Source organism: Lonchura striata, chromosome 28 (genome assembly GCF_050655825.1).
Source record: "Lonchura striata isolate lonStrDom1 chromosome 28, ASM5065582v1, whole genome shotgun sequence".
Classification (NCBI taxonomy): Eukaryota; Metazoa; Chordata; class Aves; order Passeriformes; family Estrildidae; genus Lonchura; species Lonchura striata.
In genome coordinates, this window is record NC_140730.1 from 1,500,320 (window position 1) to 1,525,294 (window position 24,975).

At 64.3% G+C, this 24,975-nt stretch overlaps 2 protein-coding genes across 4 annotated transcripts; one reads left to right on the forward strand and one right to left on the reverse strand.

Annotated features, from left to right (window-relative positions):
• Nucleotides 1–4,638: 4,638 nt before the first annotated feature.
• On the reverse strand, nucleotides 4,639–11,029 carry TMEM59L (transmembrane protein 59 like). Of its 2 annotated transcripts, none has more exons than XM_077788872.2 (8): nucleotides 10,804–11,029; nucleotides 9,535–9,640; nucleotides 9,267–9,364; nucleotides 7,427–7,573; nucleotides 7,230–7,335; nucleotides 6,805–6,916; nucleotides 6,567–6,684; nucleotides 4,639–6,373 (listed from the first exon to the last, which is right to left on the reverse strand). In XM_077788872.2, the coding sequence occupies exons 1-8, from the start codon at nucleotides 10,957–10,959 to the stop codon at nucleotides 6,212–6,214; spliced, it is 1,005 nt and encodes a 334-aa protein (XP_077644998.1). In that variant the 5' UTR covers nucleotides 10,960–11,029; the 3' UTR covers nucleotides 4,639–6,211. The 2 variants fall into 2 exon arrangements, with proteins under 2 accessions (XP_077644998.1, XP_085418320.1); XM_085562194.1 differs by having other exon boundaries at nucleotides 6,567–6,707; nucleotides 6,804–6,916; nucleotides 10,804–11,018.
• A 3,988-nt stretch (nucleotides 11,030–15,017) lies between these two features.
• CRLF1 (cytokine receptor like factor 1) lies at nucleotides 15,018–24,947 on the forward strand. Of its 2 annotated transcripts, none has more exons than XM_085562211.1 (8): nucleotides 15,018–15,197; nucleotides 20,187–20,465; nucleotides 22,600–22,729; nucleotides 23,041–23,210; nucleotides 23,428–23,585; nucleotides 23,655–23,823; nucleotides 24,055–24,233; nucleotides 24,380–24,947. In XM_085562211.1, the coding sequence occupies exons 1-8, from the start codon at nucleotides 15,116–15,118 to the stop codon at nucleotides 24,401–24,403; spliced, it is 1,191 nt and encodes a 396-aa protein (XP_085418337.1). In that variant the 5' UTR covers nucleotides 15,018–15,115; the 3' UTR covers nucleotides 24,404–24,947. The 2 variants fall into 2 exon arrangements, with proteins under 2 accessions (XP_085418337.1, XP_085418338.1); XM_085562212.1 differs by having other exon boundaries at nucleotides 24,055–24,237; nucleotides 24,380–24,465.
• Nucleotides 24,948–24,975: the final 28 nt, after the last annotated feature.

Sequence of the window (24,975 nt, forward strand, 5' to 3'; positions counted from 1 at the left end):
GCTGTTATCCGGCAGGGATGGAACACGGAGTGTGGGAATGCTGCAGGGATGGGACACGGAGTGTGGGAATGCTGCTGGAGCAGCGTTATCTGGCGGGGATGGAACACGGAGTGTGGGAATGCTGATGTTATCCAGTGGGGATGGAACACAGAGAGTGGGAATGCTGCTGTTATCCAGCAGGGATGGAACACGGAGTGTGGGAATGCTGCTGGAGCAGCGTTATCCAGCGGGGATGGGACACGGAGTGTGGGAATGCTGCTGTTATCCGGCAGGGATGGGACACGGAGTGTGGGAATGCTGCTGTTATCCAGTGGGGATGGAACACTCAGTGTGGGAACGCTGCCCTGTGCCGGACACGAGCCGTAGGAGCGGGAATGGGCAGGACACGGAGCACGGAGCCACGTGGGCTCTGGCCTGGGGGAAGGATCAACACCTTCTGGCAGGAATCTTGGGCTCCTTCCACTCGCCCGCGGGGAGCTGCCCCTCAGGAGTTGGCTCCAGCTCAGCTGGCGGCGTTGGCCGTTCCCGGCGGCGTTGGGCACCGCGGCGAGGCCGCGATCCCGCAGTCCCCTCCGTGCCCGAGGCGTGCCATCCCCCCAAACCAGGGCTGGCTCCAGAGGGGAGCGGGTGCTGCAGCAGCACCCCAGCCCGTGGGGAGCCCCGTTCCCATCCACCCAGTCCAACCCCAGCTCCCCCGGCCAGCCTGGCTGCGCTCCTCACCTGCCACGAGAGCAGAGGAAGGAGCAGGAGCGAAGCCGGCGTTCCAGGCACGGATGAAGGCCAGGGAATGGAAAATGCCTGTCCCTGGCTGGGCTCCGAGGGTGCTCCCCTTCCCCACGGCAGCGCCAGGGCCCAGCAGCTGCGCCAGGCCCGGCACCGCGCTCCACTCTGACATTTGAAGACGAGGAATAATTTGGCTTCATTATCCCCCCCGCCCCCCGAGGGGTCCCTCGAGCCGGGCTGGAATGTGCGTGGTAGGGACAGAACCAATCCCATTAGCACGAGGAGATTGTTTTTCCTTTGGTTTTGTTGTTGTTGAATCACCCGTGGCTCCAGCTCGGGGAGAGGAAACCCATGGATGTGTTTTCCCAGCCCTGGCATGGTCCTGCCCTGCTCAGTTCCAGCAGCTCCGTGGGGTTTCCATCCTTGAAGGCCTGATGGGCTTCGTGGTGGCTCCAGGCACGATTCAAAGGAGAATTTGTAAGGGAAAGGGCTCAGCTCCACATGAGGGCTCAGGAAGGTGCTTTGAGCCCTCGTCCAGCTCCCCATCTCACCTCCTCATCCTCGCTCCATCCCTGGATGGGGATTTATCTCCATTGGGGTTAAAAGTGAATTTACAGCTCTGAGTGTTGGTCAGGAATTCGGGATCGCAGTTTTGTGCTGACAGGAGCTAGGCCAGCAGGGAGAGGCAGCTGGAGCTGCTGGAAAATATCCTTTCCCATGTCAGAGAGGAGCCCGGGCTCTGCTTCCGTCACCTCCAGGAGCCCTGCAGCTCCAAACCTGCTGTTTCACCCGGGCTGGGGACTCTCATGGAAGAATGGGAATCATCACCTCCTTCCTCCTACAAGACAGGAATAAGAAACCTCCCCAGACCTCTTGGTGTCCTGCAGAATCTCCCTGGGATGAGAGTGGGATCCTTGGTCCCAAATCAGCAAAAGGGGGATTGGCACATGGACTTCTCCTCCCTGCTGACCCAGTCCTGGGATTTCTGCCCTCGAGGCATCCCAAGGACCCCAGCAGAGGAATCCTGGAGGAGCAGACCCAGAGCTCCGGGACAAGGAGATCCTGAGGGGAGCGGGGTGAGAACCAGGGACAAAGGCACGCTTGGAGCAGATGGGGAAGGAGGGGAGGGAAATCCGTGCCTGGCCCAGCTCCTCCAGGCATTGTGTGAGCCTGGTGGAGCCAGGCCAGCTCCCAGCAGCTGAGATTTTCTGGAGGGGACAACAGCAGCTCCATGCAGCCACCAAGAGCAGCCAGGGGGGCTGCTGACACTGATTGCAGCTGGTGAGACCCCCACAACCCTTGGCACCCGCTGCTGGCACGGAGACCGAGCCACAGCCACCGGGGGAGATGCCACAGGGGGCTGTGGTGGAAGTGGAGGGGGAAACTTGCTGGATTTTCCCACCTTCTGAGGGCAGTTCTTGCTGCAGACACAGCTGGGATTAATTGTGGAGCTGCGGCTGGACATGTGGACACACGGAGATGAGTGTGGACATGAGGGTGTGAGAGTGGACATGTGGACATAAAGGTGGGTGTGGGCACAAGGGCACCAGGGTGAGCATGAGGATGGGAGGATGGACACGAGGACATGGTGGTGGACATGAGGACATGGTGGTGGACACAAGGGCATGAGGATGGACACAAGGATATGGTGGTGGACATGAGGATATAGTGGTGAACATGAGGACATGGTGGTGGACACGAGGGCATGAGGATGGACACAAGGACGTGGTGGGCACGAGGGCATGAGGATGGACATGAGGACATGGTGGTGGACACAAGGACGTGAGAATGGACATGAGGACATGGTGGTGGACACGAGGGCATGAGGATGGACACGAGGACACGGTGATGGACACATGGATGTGAATGTGGGCACACAAATGCTCACCCCAAGGACGTGACCCACCCTGGGCTCAGGGTGTCCCCATGCCCTCACCACCACCATGGGCTGGAGGATGATTCCACCACAGCCTGGCTTGCCTACGGCCGATGGGGCCACACAGCACGAATTTCCCTTCCCCTGTGAAAAAATAAAAGTGGGAGTGAGAAGGAGAAGGCGTCGGGTGGAAAAGCCCCGGCTGCCTGCTGGGGGGAGTGGAACCAGCGAATTTCATGCGTCTCCTTCTTGTTAGAGTGGGGTCCCTCCTCACCTGCTCCTGGGCATGGTTTCCTGCACCCCGCGCCAGCAGTGAGGAATCTGACTCCAGTTTAAAGACGAGGAGCTTGTCCACGGTCTGCAGCCCGGCTCCCATCCCAGGAGGGGACGCGCCGGAGCCGCTGCCCGCGCTGGGCAGGGTTTGCCAGCTGTCTGCACCCATCTGGGGCCTTCCCACCTCCCCCGGCACAGCCCCGGTGAAAATTCGGCACAAAGGCACCTCCTGAGGTGTGCCCCTGCCCTCTGAGGGGCACTCGGTGGCCTGGGCCTGGCCTGGGGCTTCTTGTCCCCAAATTATCAGATTGTGCCCACCTCAAAAGCTGCTCCGTGCTGGGCTGCATCTCCCAGCCCTTCCCTCTTTTCCTGCCCTCTGCCCGCCCCGAGGCACTGCTGAGGACACCGTGCAAGCCCCCAGATCCCATCGTGGGCTGGGAAACGTGGCCATGGCTCCCACTCTGCCTCCCACGGCAGCCCCACAGGGCCAAGGCTGTGCGGAGCATCCTCCCGCACAGGCGGCGAGCTGGGAGCGCCATCCCCCTGCGCTCCATTTAGGGAAAACGCCCTCCTGTCCCCATCGTGCGAGCACTGAGCCCCGCTCCCTTCCCCTCCACGCCGGGGAGGGGGTGACATCGCACCCCCCGTGGAGGGACAGGCTGAGGACGTGCTCCGGCAGCGGGGGCTGCTGGCAGGTGTCACAGTGAGCTCATGGCACTCTGTTCCCCCTCCCCGGGACCCTGGGGCTCTGATCAGATAACCCTGGACCCTCCTTCCTCCCCTGACAGGGTTGGCACAGAGCCAGGGAAGCCCACCCTGCCCAAAGTCTGTACAGACCCCTGACATTTCCTGTTCGTGCTTTTACCCCGCTCTCCACATGGACACCACAGAATAAAGAGCTGAACCAACGTATTTTGGGGTAAGAGCCTCTTTTGGGAATCTTCGCCATCTCCTGATATTCCTCCCCTCACAGCCTCGGACCTCTGGGCTAGCCCGATATTCAGGGGGCTGTGCGAGGGGGGGAACGCCAGGCAGGGAGCAGCCCAGGCCTTTGGAGCTCCTTCTTTGGCTGTGCCTGCTGCCAAGCGCGCCGGCATCCACCGCCAGCACCTCCGCGTCCCTGGCTCCGCGTCCCGGCCCGGGGCGAGCGGGCAGCGCCGGGCGCGGCTGCTCGGGGGCCCCGCGCTGGCTCCGAGCACGGGGCCCCGCTGAGCTACCGAGGCCGCAGGCGAGGCTCCGGCCCCTCGCGTGAGCCGCCCCGCCGTGCCTGGCACGGGCACGGGCACGGGCACGGCGCCAGGACAAACGCGCCGGGGGAAAGGTGGGACACGGCAGCCCCCGGTGCTGCGTGCGACACCGGGGCGGGACAGCGCCGTGGCCCTGTTGGCACTTTTCCTCCTCGAAATGTGCGCACGGGAGGTTTTCGGTGGGAAAAGCTCTGGTTTCCCAGCCCTTCCCTGTGCGTGGAGCCCTCCCTGAACTGCATGCCGGCTTTCCCCTCGCAGGAGATGGCTTGGGGTGCTCGCCCCGCAGCATCTCCTCCCACACTTGATGCTGAATCTCTCAACCCGGCCAGCAGAGAGGAGCTTTGTTCCGTGTCCATGCCAAACAGCCCAGCAGGGATTTCTCCCTGCTTTGCCAGAGGTTTCATCCCGGCTGTTTCCAGAACGGGACCAGCCCCGTGCCCTCCTGCCGGCCCCATGTGGGGGATGAAACCCGCACCCACCCTGGGACCAGCGCCCCACGAAGCCACCGACGCCCCCAGCTCTGGTACAAACCTTTTATTCTATTCCCCTCCCATCTCAGGGCTGGGTTTGCCCTTCGGAGGCGAGGCCGGGAGGGCTCCGGGGCGGGAGGGCTCCGGGGCCGGGAGGGCTCCACGGCCGTGCTGTCCCCGGAGCTCCTGGCCGGGGCTGCGGGAGCTGCCGTGGCCAGAACATCACAGACTCCACCGAGCTTCACACGCGGCCGGAAAGCAACAACGAAAAGTGGACCCCAAAACAGACACGAGACCCCCCCCACGCCTCCCCCCAACCCGCTTCCCCAAACCCAGATATGTTGGATGGGTGACAGTGACACGGAGCAGCACAAAACCGGTGGGGACGGGGACGAGAGCTCCCGTCCCAACACACCACGGCCCCCGGGAGCCACCGGCACACGCTGAGAGCCCAAAAAGCCACGGGAGGGGGTCGGGGGTAATAAGTTAATCTGTACAGACATGTTAGGTGACACGGGGCTGGCGGGACCGACACCCTCCGGGCACAGGGGTGTCCCCGCGGGGCGCCGGGGGCCGAGGAGCCGCATGCCGCTGCAAATCAAACCACGGAACGATGCATGAAATCGAGTGGTGGAGAATGGGGGGAGATGGGGAGCGGGGAGACACCTCCATGCCCAGGGGCTGTGCCAGGGTGAGCCAAGGGGAGCCGTGCTTGGTCCCACTGCCCAATTTGAGGGCAGCAGCGTGAGCCCAGGGACACAGAGACCGCGTCCTGCCGTCAGCTACAGCCTCGCAGGCTGCTCCCAGCATGGGGCAGGGATGCCGAGCCCAGGATGGAGCCGTCCCTGCAGGATGCCGAGCCCAGGATGGAGCCGTCCCAGCAGCTCCCACCTCCTGTCCGAGCTTGAAGTCAGGGAAACGCCGACTCATCCCCTGCTTGGTCCCACCAGCGACTTGTTGGCACCGGGGCCAGCTCCCCAAGGGCATCACGGAGCTGGGAGGGGAAGGAGCCACCCCAGGGCCCCTCTACAGCTCCGGGAAGAGGCTGGCTGGGTGCTCGCGTGGGCACGGAGGCGGCGGCATCCGCTCCTGTCTCCGGCTGCCAACGCCAAATCCATTCGCCACGTTTCGGCTCCCCGAGGCAATCGGCTCCGGCCGGCGGAAGGGAGTTCCCAGGGCCGGCGCCGGCGCCTCGGAGGCTCAGGCCAAGGTGGGAGGCCGGGGATGTGCCGAGCCAAAGCTCAGAAGGCTGCAGACACTCTCCATCCCCCACCGCAGCCGGCTCCCTCCTGCCCAGCGCTGGACCCATGCCCGGAGGGCTGCGGGGCCCCGGCGGCTCCGGGCGGGAGGAGGCAGAGTCCCGCTCCGGGGACGGGCTCCCTGCGGCCTCCCCGCTCTGGCAGCTCCCCTCTCGGCTCTGCAGGCCGGGATCCCAGCTCACAGCACAGCCCCGGCGGAGGCAGAGCCGCTGCCCGGCTCCGGGAGCCTCCGCACGGCCGCCGTGCCCGGGGAGGAGAGCGGCACCCGGGCGGAGCCGGAGATGCCCCTCGGGGAGCTGGGGACGCGGGGTCGGGGGCGATGCCATGGGGACGGTGAGAGGGAGGTGGGAAGGGCCGGGAGAGCTACAGGATGGTCTTGTCCAGGTCGACTTTGAGGGGCAGCGGCCCCGCGTCCTCCCCGCCGGGCGCAGGGCACAGGGTGACGGCGATGACGGGCGGCAGCGGGAAGGTGCCGGGGCCGTCCAGGTCCTCCAGGTACTCCTTGTCCCCGTTGATGCTCAGAGGCTGCAAGAGAGGCAGAGGCACCCGTGCAGCCCCAGAGCGGGGTGCAGCTCACCCCCAGTTTGGGGGCACCGCGGGGCTGGCAGCGGATGCACCTCACACCCCGCACAGCGGCTGGGGCCGCAACCGGGGCACGGCGGTGCCCACCCAGCCGTGCCGGCTGTCCCTGGCACCCCGGGGCTGTGCCCAGCCCTACCTGGGTCTTGACGTGCTGCTCGGGGGCGGTCACCAGGCTGGCACAGCTGAGCCACAGCATCACCATGATGGAGAGGAAGAGGCAGGCGGCCAGGATCCAGCGAGGAAGGCCCGAGCGCCTGTAGCACCCCGCCACCCCCCGCCAAAGAGAAGGGACGAGTTTATGGCAGGGCACGGGCTGGGAATTGGGGCTGGGCAGGATCTGCTGTGCCACGTCCAGCAGGTCCCAGACCACCTACTTGGACATGCAGCCGAGGAAGTCGTGCTCCTGCTGCGGGGGGTCCGGGGGGTGCGCCTTGGCTTTGCCCCGCGGCTCCTTCACGGGGGGCTTGTCCCCCTTCGCCCGGGGGCCTGGGAGGGGAGAGGAGATGCGGATGGGCACCCAGGGCGATGCTGATGGGTGCCCATGTGGGCACACCCTCCCCTCTCCCATCCCTTTGCCAGCATGGGGGGTCCCCCTCTCCCCCGGGGACCCTCTGCCCACTAAGGGGGCACAGAGGATCCCAGCAGCTTCGTGGAGCAGGGCCCCTCTGGAGCCCCCTCAGCGTGGCTGTGGGAAGCTGATCAGACCCGAGAAGTGGGAAATTCTGTGGAGAGCACAGAAGGGAGCCAGGAGGGCTCGGGGGCTCCCAGCCCCCTCCCATCATCCCAGAGCCCCCCGCACCTGCGTGGGGCTGGGGGACAGCGGGGCTGGATCCCAGTCCCGACCCCGGCTGTGCTGGCTGGACCTCCAGGGCCTCGGGTGCTGGATCCTCCATCTCAGGCTGGGACTGGGCCGGCAGGGAGGGAGGGAGAAGGCGGTGAGGAAGGGGTCCCCACCCCTCTGGGCACCCCCAGAGAGGGTCCTGGGGACACCCCCACCTGGAACACCACGACTTTGCCATCGTCCGCCTGCAGGTAGAAGGTCCAGGTGGAGGAGATGAAGCTCTGGGCAGAGCTGACGATGTCGTTGCAGAAGGTGGAGACCAAATCCAACATGGAAAACGACGGCGCTTTCACCTCCAGGCTCTGCAAAGGAGCGGGGACATCACCTCACCTCCCCTCACCACCCACCCCGAGGCCGTGGTGCTCAACTCTGGGCTCCGCCTGCTTCTCCCAGCACAGAAAGGGATGTGCTCCAGTCCCAGGAGGGTCCCCAAGCCAGGGCTGGTCTCCTTGGGGTGACCACCCAGCTTTGGGGCCGTCACCCAGCGCCAGGAGAGTCCCCGTGGGGTGGGAGCAGCCTCCTCTGCCGGAGACAATGGGAGCGGAGCAGCCGCGGTGCCGAGGGCGTTCCTCTCCTGGCAGCCTCTCGGTGCCCTGGATTCTTGGCCGTCGCGGCAGTTTGTTATTTTTAAAGCATCCCTGCTGGAATCCGCTTGGCTGCTCCCTGCCACTGGCTCCGAACATTTTCCGACAGCCCCTTGCACGGTCAAAGCAGCAAACAGGAAATAAATAGGTCAGATTCTGTATCTAATTATTATGCTAAATCTGCTTTGCCTGCTCGTCTGGGAACCCGAGGAAAAATGCTTTGGGTGGGTGGAGGGGGTGAGGGACCTCCCTGTCACCCCCCAGTCACCCCCAGATCTCATCCCTGGCCTTGGAGAGGGGTTGGGAAACGGGATCAGGCACCGGGAAGGTCTGAAAACCGGGCTGCAAAGGAGGGGCGTTCAAAGGAGCTTTTCACTCTTTTTACGGTGTGGATTCATCTTTGCCTGCACGTGCACGAAGCCAAAAGCCTCTTCCTTGGGCCAAAGTCTAATTTAATTAATTGGGCAAAAGCTGAATTAATTAATTGTAGGAGGGGAAAGCGTTGCTGATTGCTGGGAAGGATAACGAACCAAAACTGGGGGAATCTGCCACGATCCCCAGTCAGATCCTCCTAGCCTGGGAATTCCCTGTGGCGTCCCTGCCTGGCCCGGGCTAAGCCCAGCCCAGGTAATTTGCTTTTTATACTGGTGACAAAGCAACCAGTGGTGCCTTGGATCCATGGATTGAGGGATGGATGGATGGATGGATGGATGGATGATGGATGGATGGATGGATGGATGGATGGATGGATGGATGATGGATGGATGGATGGATGGATGGATGGATGGATGGATGGATGATGGATGGATGGATGGATGGATGGATGGATGGATGATGGATGGATGATGGATGGATGGATGGATGGATGGATGGATGGATGGATGATGGATGGATGGATGATGGATGGATTCATGGATGGATGGATGATGGATGGATGGATGGATGGATGGATGGATGGATGATGGATGGATGGATGGATGGATGGATGGATGGATGATGGATGGATGGATGGATGATGGATGGATGGATGGATGATGGATGGATGGATGATGGATGGATGGATGGATGATGGATGGATTCATGGATGGATGGATGATGGATGATGGATGGAAGGAAGGATTGAAGGATGGATGGATCCATGGATGGATGGATGGATGGATGATGGATGGATGATGGATGATGGATGGATCCATGGATGGATGGATGGATGGATGATGGATGGATGATGGATGATGGATGGATCCATGGATGGATGGATGGATGGATGATGGACGGATGATGGATGATGGATGGATCCATGGATGGATGGATGGATGGATGGGTTGCACACGTGGGGTGTCCCCCATCCCGAGGGAGCGGAGGGCCGGTGCTGAGCTCCTGTTCAAGGAAGGATTTCCCCATCTCCCTTCACCTTCTCCTTCCTGCTCTCCTCCACCTCGGGCAGCTGCTTGCGGCACCCGGTCACGCACCCAAACTGCTCCTCGGCGTTGCCGTAGGCCTCGGCGCAGGCTGGGGGAGAGGAGGGCTCAGGGTTTGGGGGTGCTGAGTCCCGGGGACCCCCGCGCCCCTCCCCACGGCCGCAGGGTGCCGGTGTGGGTGCCACGCTGCTCCCGCCGGGGTGGGGACCCCCGGGACGGCTCCTGGGGCGCGGGGGCCGCTCGGCCACCGGCTCCTCTCACCTGCCTCGCACTCGGCCCTGGTGGTGTTGAGCTCGGCGCTCGCATCCACGAAGTGACAGATGGAGAACAGCCGGCAGCCCCGGTAACAGGCGTTGAGAACAGCATCCTGCGGCGGGGAGGAGGAGGAGGAGAGCGTGGAGCTGGCACCGGGCTCAGCCCGCTGGCTCAGCCGGGCACCCCCCACGCGGCCTCCCGCGCCCAGCTGGGGGGCACCGGGCAGTGCCGCCCCCGCCCAGGACCGCGCTGGGGGCTGGCACCCCAAACCTGGCGTTGCCAGGGCAGGGAGAGCCGCCCCCAGCCCCCGGGTGCACCCCACGCTCCTCGTGGAGGGCGTGGAGGGTCCCCCCGTCTCTTGATGCCAGCCAGGCCCTGGCATGGGCTGGCAGGAGGTGGGGGTGCACAGCTCTGGGGGAGGGGTACAGATCTGGGGGGCTGGGGGCACACTGGGGGGGTGTGGGGGGCACCCAGAGCCTACACGGGGGGCACCGGGAATGGGCAGGCTCAGGGTAAGAGGGTGACACTGCGGGCACCCCAATCCCGAGGGGATGCCCTCGCTGGGAGCACCCCAAAGCTGCTGAAGGAGACCATTGGGGGTGCCCCGGTGCCCCCCATGTTGGTCCCAGGGGGGGCCCCAGTGTGGGGCTGCGTTGGCAGAGATGCCTGTCAGGGGTGGCCCCAGTCCCCTCCAGTGCTCCCAGTGCCCCTGGTGTCCCCGCTGGTGCCCCTGCTGCTCCTGGCACTCCCAGTGTGCCAGGTGCTCCGGGTGGTCCCCATGCTCCTGGTGCTCCCCATGCCCCCCAGTGCCCCCAGTATTCCCAGTGCTCCCAGTCCTCCCAGTGCTCCCAGTGCCCCATGCCCCTGGTGCCCCCCAGTACCCCCAGTGCTCCCAGTGCCCCGATGCTCCTGGTGCTCCCCATGCCCCTGGTGCCCCCCAGTACCCCCAGTTCTCCCAGTCCTCCCAGTTCCCCGATGCTCCCCATTCCCCTGGTGCCCCCCCGCACTCCCAGTGCTCCCAGTGCTCCCAGTGCCCCCAGTGCTCCCAGTGCCCCCAGTGCCCCCAGTGCCCCGATGCTCCCAGTGCCCCCAGTGCCCCCAGTGCCCCATGCCCCTGGTGCCCCCCAGTACCCCCAGTGCTCCCAGTGCTCCCAGTACCCCCAGCACTCCCAGTGCTCCCAGTGCCCCGATGCTCCCGGTACCCCCAATGCTGTTGATGCTCCCCACGCCCCCGTTGCCCCCCCGGCCCCCGGTGTCCCGGTGCCCCGGACTCACGGCGGCGGCCCGGCGCTGCAGGCTGCGGCCGCACTGCCCGCGGCACCCGCCGGTGTCTCCCAGCTGCGGCGAGAAGGGGTCGGCGGCGGCGGCGGCGGCGAGAAGGGCCAGGCCGAGGGCGAGCAGGGCCCGGGGCCGGCGGGCCGGGGCCGCCATGGCGGGCGCGGAGCGGAGCGGAACGGAGCGGAGCCGAGCGCACCCACCGCCGCCGCCGCCGCCGCCGCCGGCCCCGCCGTGACGCGCTGTGCGCCGGGCGGGGGGAGCCGGGGGCGGGGGGAGCCGCCGCAGCCTGCCGCAGATCCACCGGCACCGGCACCGGCACCGGCACCGGCACCGGCACCGGCACCGGCACCGGCACGGGCGGGGATGGGTGATGAGAGAAGGGTGCGGGGTGCCCAGGCGGCGGGGGGAACCCCGGGGTGCAGGAGAAGGGGCCCAAGGAGCAGGGATGCGCGGGGATTGGGGGATGCCCGGACACCGGGGGGTGCAGGGGGACGAAGGGGGCGCGGGAAGCAGGAGATTTATGGGGAGCAGAGCGTGTAGGGGGAGCATGGGCTAAGGGAGGCTCTGGGGGATGCAGGAGGGTTCAGGGGGACCGGGGGATGTGCAGGGACACAAGAGGGACACAACGGCGCTTGGGGCCACAGAGGGACGGAAGAGAGCAGCGGGACTGAGGGGATGACCGGGAGCTGTGTCACACTGGCTCTGGTGTCACACAGAGGGACAGGGATGTGTCAATGCCACCCACAAGGACCACCAACCCCTCAGGAGGGTCTCCCGCCAGTGTGAGACCCCACTGTGCCACCCTCTGTGTCCCTCGAGGACTCCCCAGGTCACCTCCATGTCCTCAGAGCCCCTCGGCCGGTGCTGGGCTCCCGCTGACACCCCGAATTTACAGCTGTGATTTAAAGGACATCAAAGGCACCCCCCACGACCCCCCCCTCACCCCTGCCCTGCCCATTCCCTAATTTATGGCAGCACCCCAAAGTGGGCCCGGGGGGAGGAGGAGGGGGAGGGCTGGGGGCTCCGCTAACCTCCGGCCCTAATGGGGAACACATGGCAAGACCCCGGCGCGGGGAAGGGGGGGGGTCTCCCTGTCCCGCTCAGGACTGAGGGGTGCTCCGTGCCCTGGGGCTTGGACAGAGGGCTTGGGGGGCTGGGGGGCGCAGCCCGTGCCCCCCCACGGGAGCAGGGAGCGGGGCCTCTCCTCGCCCCGCCAGTTTATCCATCTCCTCCATCAAAGCAGGGCCGGCAGGGAAGGAGCGCGGCCGGGCCGGGACGCCGCGCTCCCCTTCCCCCTCCTGGAGCCCCGCCAGCCCCGGCCCCGGCCCGGCACCGCTGGCGGACGGCCGAGTCAACGGGGCAGGTTGGGGCTGCCACCGTAAATCACGGCAGCGCAGGTGGGGCTCCCAGCGGCGGCCGGGGCACAGCCCGGACCCCCGGGGGCACCGGGAGCCTCCGGGCGAGCAGCCGGCGGGCATCGCCCCGCCACACCTGCCCGCGCCGCATCGCTCACCTTTCCACGGGAAAAGAAAAGCCTTTCCCAGGCAAAAAACTCCAAGCTGGCAGGACTTGCTGCCCTCCCTCCTCCCCTCTCCAGAAACACTCGGTGCCTTTCCATTTATCACTACTGACCTACATTTTTTTCCCCGGAGCCTTTCGGGAAGCATCAGGCTCCCCCCGCGTTGCCTGGGGTGTCCCCACTGTCCCTTCCACGGGCAGGGCACCCTTCACTCCGCGTCCCAACCCTGCAGAGCCCATCCCTGGTGCTCAAGCACCCTCTTGACATTTTTTCCTCTGCTCTAGAGCTCCTCAGACTCCGTCACGGGACTGTTTGTGCTTCCCAAAGCAAACAGAGGCGGGAAGGTGCGGCCACCCTGAGGATGCTCCGGAGGGAAAGGGTGGGGGGGGGTCGGCAGGGAAGGGGTTAAGCGGGTTATAAATTACCCTTGGATGTGGAAATGTGACTGAGAGGAATAGAAAGCAAACTCTGCCTGCTGGATTCTTTGCATTTCTTGCCTCTTTATTTTTCCCCCAGGTCACTTTAAAAGGATGCAGGCAGTCGAGGCAGCTCGGCTGCGCCTCTCCTCCCGCTTTTCCCGGGGTTTGGGTTTTTTTCCTTGTTTGTTTTTTACACCCTGGCCCTTGAGCCAGATGCTGTCTGCGTCCAAGGATTTTATGGAGTGAGCTCTGGCTGGGAAATCAAGTAATTAGATTAATTCGGGGCCCTGGTGACACATGATGGAGGGAGGCGGGAAGGTGGCGGCCGATGGGAAGCTGGACCGAGGATGCTCAGAGCGGGTTTGGGGATGTCCCCAGGGTCACCCGCGTCCGTGAGGGGGGAGACACGTCCCGCCTGGCGGAGCAGAGAGTCCGTGGCAGGCAGCCGGGCCCCACGGGCAGATCCTGCACCCGGCGGGGCAGAGAGGCCCCGGGAACGGAGCCACGCCGGGGGGGCAGCCGAGACCCCCGAGAGCCCGGGCCGGGCTCCGGGCTGGGTCCGCCCCGGGCCGGTGCTGTGAGCCGGCGGCTCGTGGGCCGAGCGAGCAGCTCTAAAGGTCAGCGGCAAAGGGCAGCGCCGAGCGCAGCCGCCGCTGACTCAGAGCGCGGCCCCGCGGCTCGGTCACCTCCGGCTGCCCCCGGGCGGGTCCCGGCGCCACCCTGGCACTGCCCGGGGCTGGGGACACCGTCCCCTCACCCTGTCCCCGTGCCACAGGTGCCGCTGTGAGCTCCCTGTGGTGGCAGCCCGCGTGTCCCGGGTGACACCAGTGGGGACCGACGCTCCCCTCCTGGCGCCGCTGTCCCCCCGTCTTCCCCCTGCACAGCTTCCTGACGGTGCCTCTGCCACCCAGAGCCACCCACGTCCCCTGTGCCAGCGCTGGGGGGGGGTCACCCCCTCCCCGGGTCCCCACCCACGCCTGGCTCCCCCGAACCCCACGAATCGCGCGGGGGGAAGCGGAGGGGGAAGGTCCGGGCAGTGCAGGTGGGCAGCCGGGGTGGCCGCTGCTCCCGGCTCCGGCCCCGGCTCCAGAGGGGGAATTTCTCCTTTCCGCAGCACCCAGGGCTGGCTGCGGTCCCCGGGGGGCTTCCCGGGGGGCGCGGGCGGTGGGTCGGGATCGCGGGCGGCCGCCGGCCCCCGGGGCAGCCGTGATTCACTCGGCCAGACTGCGGCCGCTGGGGCTGAAGTTTCTCAGGCTGGGTGGCTCCCGGAGCCTGACATTTTTGGGAAATTTCAACAAAAACAGTTCAGAAGCTTCCAAAAAACAGGACGATGGGAAAAGGCATTGTTTGGGCTCCCTCCCCCTCTCGTTTTTTATTGTGTTTTCCAATCTCTGCAATCCCTGCCGGTGCCCAACACCTCGGAGCCCCACGCAGCGTCACCCCCCGACTCCCCCCGCCCCGGGCCACCCGGGTGTCCCCTGCCACCCTCCACCTCCCTTCCCGGCAGGGAGAGGTGTCCCCTCTCCTCACAGCCGGGCACACGCCACACGTGGGGACAGTGGCTTGGCCAGGACCTGCTGTCCCGGGGTCTCTGACCTGCCTGGGGGTCTGCAAAGCTCTCGGTGCCACCGAGACCCCGGGCGGGGGCACCAGGGGGACACTGGGGGATGCCCAAGGGGGGGTGGCTTTGTCCCGGTGCTGGTGGCACAACCGGACACGCCACCAGCCCTGGGGACAAAGGCAGCCCTGGTCTGGGGGGGACTTGAAGCCATTTGGGGTGGTTTGTCCACTTCTCCGGGGCTTTGAGGAGGAAAGCCCAGAGATGCTGGATTCGATAGAAAACATCGGGATTTATGGGATGATATTCCTGCTTTCGACCCAAAAATAAGTAATAACAGGGCTTTGGATCTTAAAGGCGCTTGGAGCGTGGGGAAGCCGCGGCGGGGGGGGGGCCCGTTCAGCGGCGAGAGCGGCCCCGGGGGCGCGGGAGGGTCCGCGCGTGAGTCACCCGTGGGCCGGCGGCCCCGGAGCGGCTCTTACTCACCTACCGGGGGGGTCGGGGGGAGCGGGACACCGGCCCCGGGGACGGCTGAGGGGGGGTCCAGCATCCCGCGGTGGCAGCGGGCACCGGGCGGGGGCCGGTCCCGGGGCCAGTCCTGGGGTCTGTCCCGGGGCCGGTACCGGAGCGGGACGGGGAGGGGGGGGGTAGCGGGGCCGGTGGCTTTCTGCCCCCCCGGGGGCGGTCCCGGGGCGGGGCCAGGGCGGCAGTTGGGGCTTTGGTAACCGGGGGTTGCTCAGACTTGCTCGGGACTTCCCCGGACGTGCCGGTGCGCTCCGCCGCCCCGGGCACCGACGGGCACCGGAGCAGGCCATGCCGCCGCCGCCGCTGCTCCCGATGCTCCCGCTGCTGCTCGCGCTCTGCCCGCGCCTGCCCCGCGCCGACCCGCTCTCCTGTGAGTACCGGCAGCACCGGGCGGCTCCCGCAAGGTGGGCGCGGGGCGGGCGGGGGTCCCGTCGGGGCCACGCGGGCGCTGCGCGGAGCCCCCCGGGGCTCTCCCGGCCGGCTCCGGCCCCGGCGTGCGGAGCCCCCCGAGGTTCCCCCGCTCTTTTCCGCGTGCCCCGTCCCCCCCGCGCCGGTGCCGGGATGCGGAGCCCCCCGGGGCTGTCCCGTTCCTCTCCGTGTGCCGCGTCCCCCCCGGCCCCGGGATGCGGAGCGGTCCCGGGCGCGGCGGGGGCACCGCCGGGCGCACCTCGGGGCTGCGCTTCTCCTGCTGCGGAGGAGGACGGGGACCCCCCTCGCGGAGGGTAGCCGGGACCCCCCATCGCCTCCGGACAGCCAGCCGGGACCCCCCATCCCCGTCCCCGCAGCCCAGCCGGGACCCCCCCGCCCCTTCCCCGCAGAGAACAATAGAGGAACCTTTTTTGTGCTGCCCCCCATCCCCGAGAGTAGCGAGGCGAGCCCCCCTCCCCCGGAGCAGCGAGTGCTCCCTCTCCCCACGGAGAACGGGGACCCCGAGAGGGGCCGGCCCCCCTTGTCCCCCCTCCCCGCCGTCCAGCCCCCCCTCCCGCGGAACAATGCGGCTCCATTCCCCACCCAGGACAATGGAAACCCCCGGCCTCCGCCCGGAGAACAATAGCGAACCCCTTCCCCACGCGACCCCCTCACACCTCCGGGAGCCACCGCCTCCCTCTGCGCCCCCCAAAGCCCCTGAGACCCCCCCTCCCCCTGCCGAGAGCAACGGGGTCCCCCCTTCCCCCCGGAGAGCCGCCCCCATCCCAGAGAACAATGAATCCCTTTTTCCCACCCAGAACAAAAAGCATCTCCCTCCCCGCCCCACGGAAAGAACGACCCCCCCCCAAAAAAAAAAAATCCCCCAGGGGGCCCCGCAGTGATGCCCAATTTGGGGGCCCCACCCGGCGGCGGCAGGTCCGGGAGGTGCCACCTGTGGAGCGGCCTCAGCCTCGCGGGGATGGGGGTCCCCGCGGCGATGGGGGGACGCACGGGGCAGGGGTCTCCCCTTCCCCACAGCGCCCGAAACCCGACGGACCCCCCGTGCCGGCCGCCGCCCCGCTGCCCCCGCCGCGGGCCGGGCCCGGCGAGGGCGAGATGCCGCTCCCCGCTCCCCCAGCAGGAAGTTCGGCTTCCTCCCTATGATGGGAATTTCTCAGCGCGATGGATGTTCTCCGCTCCGACGCGCGAACGGGACCCGCCAGGAACGGCTCCGCCGGCCCGGCGGCTCCCGCGCCCCCTCCCCGGCCCCGCCGCGGACCCCCGGCCCAAGCACGGCCTGAACGGGGGAGTCCCGAGCGCCTCCATCGGGGCAGGGATTCCCGGAGCAGCGGGCTGGGGAGGAGGAAAAACGCTCCAAAAATCCCTTTAGGGGCCGGCAGCGGGAGCGGCCGGGGCTCCCGGTGCCCACCCCGGTGCCCACCCCGGTGCCCACCCAGCGCCGGGAGGGGCTGATCCCACCGGGGACGAGGCCGGACCCGCGGGGGGCTGAGCCCGCACCGCTCTCCTCCCAGCGAGCCGGCTCCCCCCGGACCCCCATTTCCCCCTCCCCACGGGGGTCCGGGGCAGCGCTGCCCCCGCGGCCCTCGACGTGTGGCGCTGGCGAAGGCGAAGCCAAATCTCCTTTTAGAGAGCGAAAGTTTCCCCTCGGTGCAGCTCGGCCGCGCTGGAATGCCTGGGCTTTTTATAAATCCCTCCTCGAGCCCAGGGATGGGCACGAGAAATGCCACTCGGGGATGGGAAAGCGGGGAAAAAAAGACTGGAGAGCACGGTAGAAAAGAGGGATAAAGCGTTTTTGGGTACCGTGTCTGCCCGCAAACCCCGCTGCTCGAGTTTTAGAAGAGCTCAAACTACACATATATATTTAATTTTATTTTTCCTGCGGAATTCAGAGCTTCCCAAATTCCCCTTTTGTTCTTCAGGGCAATTATTTCTATTTTCCTTTAACCCCCTGCACAGCTCAATAAATCTTTTTTAACCGCGTGATCTCTGACACTTATCGAAGCTTTTTTTTTTTTTTTCCCTCCCCCCTTTTCTTTCCCAACCCCTTAAAACTCCGATCTAAAACTAAAATGAAATCCGGCCCTTCGGAAGAAAAGCATAAACGTTCCCGACACCTTGGAAATGTGGTTTTACTTTATAGCATTACTTAGCACCTGATCAGCATTTTTTTTTTTTTTTTTTTTTTGCGATAGAGAAGCCATAAAACCCCCGAGCAGGTATTTGCGTTGCAACTTGCACATTCCACAGCCTGCCTGCCTCTCTCCGGCCCTTTCCTCTCCGATCGGAAAACTTCACACTTTTCCCTTTTAAAACACATGTTCGGCGCTGCGGCCGTGCTGAAGGGGGAAAATAATTCCAGGGGGAAAAAAATAGAATATATATATGTATATAATTGGTCCCTCCAGAGGCTCCTGCTTGGAGGAGGGGGGAAAAAAACCCAAAATCCAGGGGAAAAAAATACAGAGAGAGAGAAATTTAGCCCTTCCAGAGGGTCGTGCTCGGAGGATGGGAAACGTGTCTGTTTTACGGTGCTCGTGTGAGTTTCCGGGGCTGTTTCCATGAAGATTTAGGAGAATCGGGCTCGGAGCAGCTCCGGGCTCGCCTGGTGGCGGGCTCGGAGCGGGGTGGGCTCGGTGGCCGAGAGGCGGATGAGATTTCCTGAGGCCTTGCTGGCCTCGGCAAGGGTTTGTTCAGGGGGCTGGGATGGATCCAGCACCAGCCGCGGATGCTCGGGGTGTCCCGGAGTACCCAGCCCCGTCCCGCCCATGTTCGGCGTGCCCGGCACCGGCCCACGGCCGCTCGGGGCACCGCGGGGTGCCCGGCACCGACCCCTGGGTATTTGGGGTGCCCCAGGCTGCTTTTCCCCGCTGGATTGTTCCTCCCCCTCGGCAGCATCCCCCAGGCACGGCCGCGGCTCCTAATTAAGGCTCCCCGGCGGAAGGAGGATTCGGAGCGCTAATTGCGGGTGGGGGGGTGGGGGGCGCGGAGCGGGCGGGGGGACCCCTCGGTAGGATTTTGGGAGCGGCGGGGACCCCTCGTTCGGATCTTGGGAGTGATGGGGACCCCGCTTTAGGATTTTGGGAGCGATGGGGACCCCGCTTTAGGATTTTGGGAGCGATGGGGACCCCTCGTTAGGATTTTGGGAGCGAAGAGGACCCCGCGTTAGGATTTTGGGAGCGATGGGGACCCCTCGGTAGGATTTGGGAGCGGCGGGGACCCCGCGTTCGGATTTTGGGAGCGATAGGGACCCCTCGGTAGGATTTTGGGAGCGGCGGGGACCCCTCGTTAGGATTCTGAGAGCGATGGGGACCCCTCGATAGGATTTTGGGAGCGAAGAGGACCCCGCGTTCGGATTTTGGGAGCGGCGGGGACCCCTCGGTAGGAATCTGGGAGCGAAGAGGACCCCTCGTTCGGATTTTGGGAGCAGCGGGGACCCCTCGTTAGGATTTTGGAGCGATGGGGACCCCTCGTTAGGATTTTGGGAGCAGCGGGGACCCCTCGTTAGGATTTTGGGAGCGGCGGGGACCCCTCGTTAGGATTCTGAGAGCGATGGGGACCCCTCGATAGGATTTTGGGAGCGAAGAGGACCCCGCGTTCGGATTTTGGGAGCGGCGGGGACCCCGCTTTAGGATTTTGGAGCGATGGGGACCCCTCGTTAGGAATCTGAGAGCGATGGGGACCCCTCGTTCGGATTTTGGGAGCGATGGGGACCCCTCGTTAGGATTTTGGGAGCGAAGAGGACCCCTCGTTCGGATTTTGGAGCGGCGGGAGGGAGCGCGGCGGGCGGCGGGCGCTGAAAGCCGATCGGGGCCGGGAGGTCGGAGGGGCGGGGAGGTCGCGGCACTTTCCGGGAGGTAATTTGGGATATTAGCCCGGCGCGTGCGGATGGAGCCGATAAGGGCTGACGGACACGGAACACCCCGGAGCGGGGAAGCCCGGCATGAACCGGGCCGGGAATCTCCCCTCGCCGAGAGGCGCTCCCAGCCCGCGGCACCCTCGGGATGTCGAGGGGCGAGCGAGGGGATTTGGGAGCACATGGAGGATGCGGCGGGAGCTCCTGGGCAGCGCTTCCCACCCTGGGGGAATTGCTGGACCCTGGCAGTGATGGGGAAGGGGGAAATCCCCTCGAATTGTCTTTTTTTTTTAAATCTTTTTTATCGCGGAAAAACTTCCGAAGCTGCAACACAGCCCCGCCCCAGCTCTCGGGGGGGGGGGGGGGGAAATAAGAAAAAAAAGTGGATATGAAAAGTACTTTAAGAGTTCTGCAATAGATGTAGATATAAAAATAGATATTAAATGTGTTTAGATGTAAAATATATGTAGATGTAAAAGTAGGTATAAAGCGTATTTAAATAGATAAAAATAGGTGTCTCTTGAGATATAGAATAGATACAAAATTATTTAAAGAGATATAAAAGACATAAAATGTCTTTATGAATAAAATGGACATAAAATGTGCAGAAGTAAAGAATAGATACGAAACGCATTTAACCCAATGTAAAATAGAGACCAGTGTTTTTAAATTGATGCAAAATAGAACCAGTGTGTCAAATTGATATAAAATAGATGCGTGATGATTTAAATCGATATAAAATTGATATGTGATTTAAATCAGTATAGGCTCGTGATGACTTAAATCGATGTAAAATAGCTAAACAGCGTATTTAAATTAACATAAAGCATATATGACGATTTAAAGTGACAGAGACGCGATGATTTAAATTGACATAAAAGAGCGAAACAATGCACTTAGATACAAAACGCATTAAAACGACTACAGAAGAGACACGGGAAGCTTAAATGAATGCAAAACAGATAGAAAACGGACTTAAACAGACACGAGGCATAACCCGAGCAGCTCTAAGCCGACCCTCCATCGCTGATTCACCGCTCCCCTGACTCCCCCCGCTCTGTGTCTCTCCGGCTGCAGACCCCGCCGTGATTTCCCCGCAGGACCCCACGCTGCTGATCGGCTCCTCGCTGCTGGCGACGTGCACGGTGAGCCCGGGCGTGCCGCTGCGGGCGCAGGACCTGTACTGGACGCTGAACGGGCGGCGCCTCCCGCCCGCATCCTACACCGCGCTCGGCCCCGCCACGCTCAGCGTGGCCCTGGCCCGCCTCAACGGCTCCCGCCAGCAGTCCGGGGACAACCTGGTGTGCCACAGCCGCGATGGAGGCATCCTGGCCGGCTCCTGCCTCTACGTTGGATGTACGTGCGGGCCGCGCCGGGGTCTGGTCATTGTGCGTTGGGGTGTGGTCACTGAGTTGGGGTCTGGTCATTGTGCATTGGGGTGTGGTCACTGAGTTGGGGTGTGGTCACTGTGCATTGGGTCTGGTCACTGTGCATTGGGTCTGGTCACTGTGCTGGGGTCTGGTCACTGAGCACTGGGATGTGGTCACTGAGTTGGGGTCTGGTCACTGTGCATTGGGGTGTGGTCACTGAGTTGGGGTCTGGTCACTGTGCATTGGGGTGTGGTCACTGAGTTGGGGTCTGGTCACTGTGCATTGGGGTGTGGTAACCGTGCATTGGGGTCTGGTCACTGTGCATAGGGTGTGGTCACTACATTGGGGTGTGGTCATTGTGCATTGGGTCTGGTCACTGTGCATTGGGTCTGGTCACTGTGCATTGAGATGTGGTCACTACATTGGGATGTGGTCACTGTGCTGGGGTCTGGTCACTGAGTTGGGGTCTGGTCACTGAGTTGGGGTCTGGTCACTGTGCATTGGGATGTGGTCACTACATTGGGGTGTGGTCACTGAGTTGGGGTCTAGTCACTGAGCTGGGGTCTGGTCACTGTGCATTGGGTCTGGTCACTGAGTTGGGGTCTGGTCACTGTGCATTGGGATGTGGTCACTACATTGGGGTGTGGTCACTGAGTTGGGGTCTAGTCACTGAGCTGGGGTCTGGTCACTGAGTTGGGGTCTGGTCACTGTGCATTGGGTCTGGTCACTGAGCTGGGGTCTGGTCACTGTGCATTGGGTCTGGTCACTGTGCTGGGGTCTGGTCACTGAGCACTGGGATGTGGTCACTGTGCTGGGGTCTGGTCACTGAGCACTGGGATGTGGTCACTGAGCTGGGGTCTGGTCACTGTGCATTGGGTCTGGTCACTGAGTTGGGGTTTGGTCACTGTGCATTGGGATGTGGTCACTGTGCATTGGGGTGTGGTCACTGTGCATTGGGTCTGGGCACTGTGCATTGGGATGTGGTCACTACATTGGGGTGTGGTCACTGAGTTGGGGTCTGGTCACTGTGCATTGGGGTGTGGTCACCGTGCATTGGGGTCTGGTCATTGTGCATTGGGATGTGGTCACCGTGCTGGGGTCTGGTCACTGAGTTGGGGTTTGGTCACTGAGTTGGGGTCTGGTCACTGTGCATTGGGGTGTGGTCACTGTGCATTGGGTCTGGTCACTGTGCATTGGGATGTGGTCACTACATTGGGGTGTGGTCACTGAGTTGGGGTCTGGTCATTCTGCATTGGGGTCTGGCCATTCTGCATTGGGGTCTGGTCACTGTGCATTGGGATGTGGTCACTCTGTATTGGGGTCTGGTCACTGTGTTGGGGTCTGGTCACTCTGCTGGGCTGTGGTCACTCTGCATTGGGGTGTGGTCACTGTGTTGGGGTCTGGTCACTCTGCTGGGTCTGGTCACTCTGTGCTGGGGTCTGGTCACTCTGCATTGGGGTCTGGTCACTGTGCTGGGCTGTGGTCACTGTGCTGGGGTCTGGTCACTGTGCTGGGGTGTGGTCACTCTGTGCCAGGGTCTGGTCACTGTGTTCGGGTCTGGTCACTGTGTGCTGGGCTGTGGTCACTGTGCTGGGGTGTGGTCATTCTGTATTGGGGTCTGGTCACTCTCCTGGGGTCTGGTCACTCTGCACTGGGGTCTGGCTGCTCCAGGCCAGGGTCCAGCTGGTGCTGGGGTCCAGCCACTCTGCACCGGGGTCTGGCCAGCCCCGGGATGCGCCTCCCCCGTGGGAGGGAAGCCAGGGATCCCCACGGAGGATTCAGCATCGTGGCTCTCACCAAAACGTGCCAGGAGCTGCTGTGGTGCAGCCCTGACCCGCGTGCAGCTGAGAGGCTGTTTCGGCAAAGCCTCGGTTAAAACGCGCTTGTCCGAACCAATAATCGTAAGATTTTATCTCGGGCTATTTTAAGGACGATGCCACGTCCCAGGAATACAGAATCGGAACGGGGAATGCAGCCTGGGTTTGTTTTTTGGGTCGCTACGCATTCCCGGGAATACAGAGGCTCAGCTGGGAATGCAGCTTGGATTTGGGGGTTGTGTCTCCGTGGCTGGAATAAAACAGCTCTGGAACCTCTTGTTCTTTGGCTTTTGTCTCTCCCAGTGCCCCCAGAAAAACCAGTCAACATCACTTGCTGGTCCAAAAACATGAAGGACCTGACCTGCAAGTGGGCACCAGGGACAGAAGGGGAGACCTTCCTGCACACCAACTACACCCTCAAGTACAAGCGCAGGTGGGTGCTCACCTTCATCCCCGTCACTGTTAAAAATGTTGGAGTGGGATTTAATGGGAAACAGGGAACAGACAGCTCGATGCCTCCTGGCTGGCCCCTGCTCGGGGGAGGTGCTGCTGGGATGAGTTTCCTCGTGGAGCTGGGGAGGGTCAGGAGAAGCTGCTGCGGGCCTGGTTGAGTTGGGAATCCCTGAGTGAAGCACGGGGCCGGTTCCCCAATTCTGGCGGTGTGGAACAGCCAAAAAAGCAACCCACGGGAGCACCCCGGGGGTGGGGGAGCGGTGCCGGTACCTCATCCATCACTGCCCGCAGGTGGTACGGCCAGGACAACACCTGCCAGGAGTACCACACGGCCGGAACCTACTCCTGCCACATCCCCAAGGACCTGGCCCTCTTCACGCCCTACGAGATCTGGGTGGAGGCGTCCAACCGCCTGGGGGTGGCCGTGTCCGACGTGGTCATGCTGGACATCCTGGACGTGGGTGAGCCACGCGGTGTCACCGCGCTGTCACCGTGCCAGCGCCGCGCCGGTGACCTGGCGGGGAGAGCCCGCGCCGGGCTGGGGCGGGGGGCAGCAGGAAATGGGCGATCTGTGAGCAGAATTGCTCCTAATCGAATTAGGCTGCTTGCTCCGAGCCGCTTTTCCATCCGCGGCTCCTTAACCCTCGCGGCCCCGCGGCGCTGCCGCTGTCCCCGCAGTCACCACGGACCCGCCGTCGGACGTGCACGTCAGCAGGGTGGGCGACCTGGAGGACCAGCTGAGCGTCCGCTGGAGCTCCCCGCCGGCCCTCAAGGATTTCCTCTTCCAAGCCAAGTACCAGATCCAATACCGGGTGGAGGACAGCTCCGAGTGGAAGGTGGGTGGGCACCGGGGCGCAGCGCGGGGTGCCCGAGGGTGCGGGCGCTGCCATCTCCTCCCTCCGCAGGTGGTGGATGATGTGGGCAACCAGACCTCCTGCCGCCTGGCCGGCCTGCGCCCCGGCACCGTCTACTTCGTCCAGGTGCGCTGCAACCCCTTCAGCATCTACGGCTCCAAGAAAGCCGGAATCTGGAGCGACTGGAGCAACCCCACGGCCGCCTCCACCCCGCGCAGCGGTGAGTGCGGCCGGCAGCGCCCGCCGGGGCCGCGCTCCCCTCCCCGCGCACCGGGGGATGCGCGGGACCCTTCCCCGCTCCCAGCACCCGGATTTCTCGCAAAGGGGCCAATTTGGAGCTCGGCTTTCCCCTTTCTCTCCTTTTGGGAGCCAAAACCTGCTCGTGTTGCCTCCTCGCTCACGGCACAGCAGCCACGGGGGGGTTGTGCCACTGACTCCCTTGTCCCCGCAGAGCGAGTGGCGGGGGGCTGCGACCCCAAGGGGGGCGAGCAGAACACGACGCTGCGGCGGGAGCTGAAGCAGTTTTTCGGGTGGGTGAAGAAACACGCCTACGGCTGCTCCAACCTCGGCATCAAACTCTACGACCAGTGGCGCGTGTGGCTGCAGAAATCGCACAAAACACGCAACCAGGTAGGTAAGGAGCCTTTCGCACTTCTTCTCCCCCGGCTGGGTGGGGACGGGGAGGGGGGGAGGGACGCGGGGTGACCCCCCACCCCAGGGATGCTGGGGGGTGACGCCGACCCCGGGGCGACGCGGGGCTCTGCTCCTCTCCGCAGGTTCTTCCCGGCGATAAGTTGTAGCCCGCGGGGGACCGAGCGCCGGCAGGATGGGACGGGGCGCCCGGCGCCCACCCGGGACCGCCCGCGCCCGCCCCGGCCCCGCCGCGGGGGCGCCGGGAGGCGGCCGGGGCGCAGCGCGGCCCCGCAGCCCTGGGGCACGGGGTGGGGAGAGGTTGGGGGGCCGGGCTGGCCCAGCCCCGGGGGCTCTGTGAGACCGCGGCCCTGCGGCAGCGAGGGGACCCCCCAGCCTTGCCCGGCCGGGGGAGGCACGGAGGCTTTGCTCCGCCAGCCCCTGGGATGAAAGGGGCGGCGGGGGCTTCCCGGGTGACCCCCACCCCTCGCCGCAGTTCTCCCCGGGAAGCGATTTTGGCCTTTTTCTCGCCAGGGTCCCACGTGCGAGTGCACGGAGGGGTCCGTCCCCAGGGAGCCACGCGGGCTGATTGGAGGCTGCTGGGGTTTGCCCAGTGCCTGCTCCAGTTTTGATTCAAACCAGCCTTATTTTGGTTCCATTTCAGTCAATTAGGAACAGATTTAAGCTTAATGCCAATAAACCTCTGAAACCCCACCGGGGTCTGCGTCAGCGGAGCGGCAGC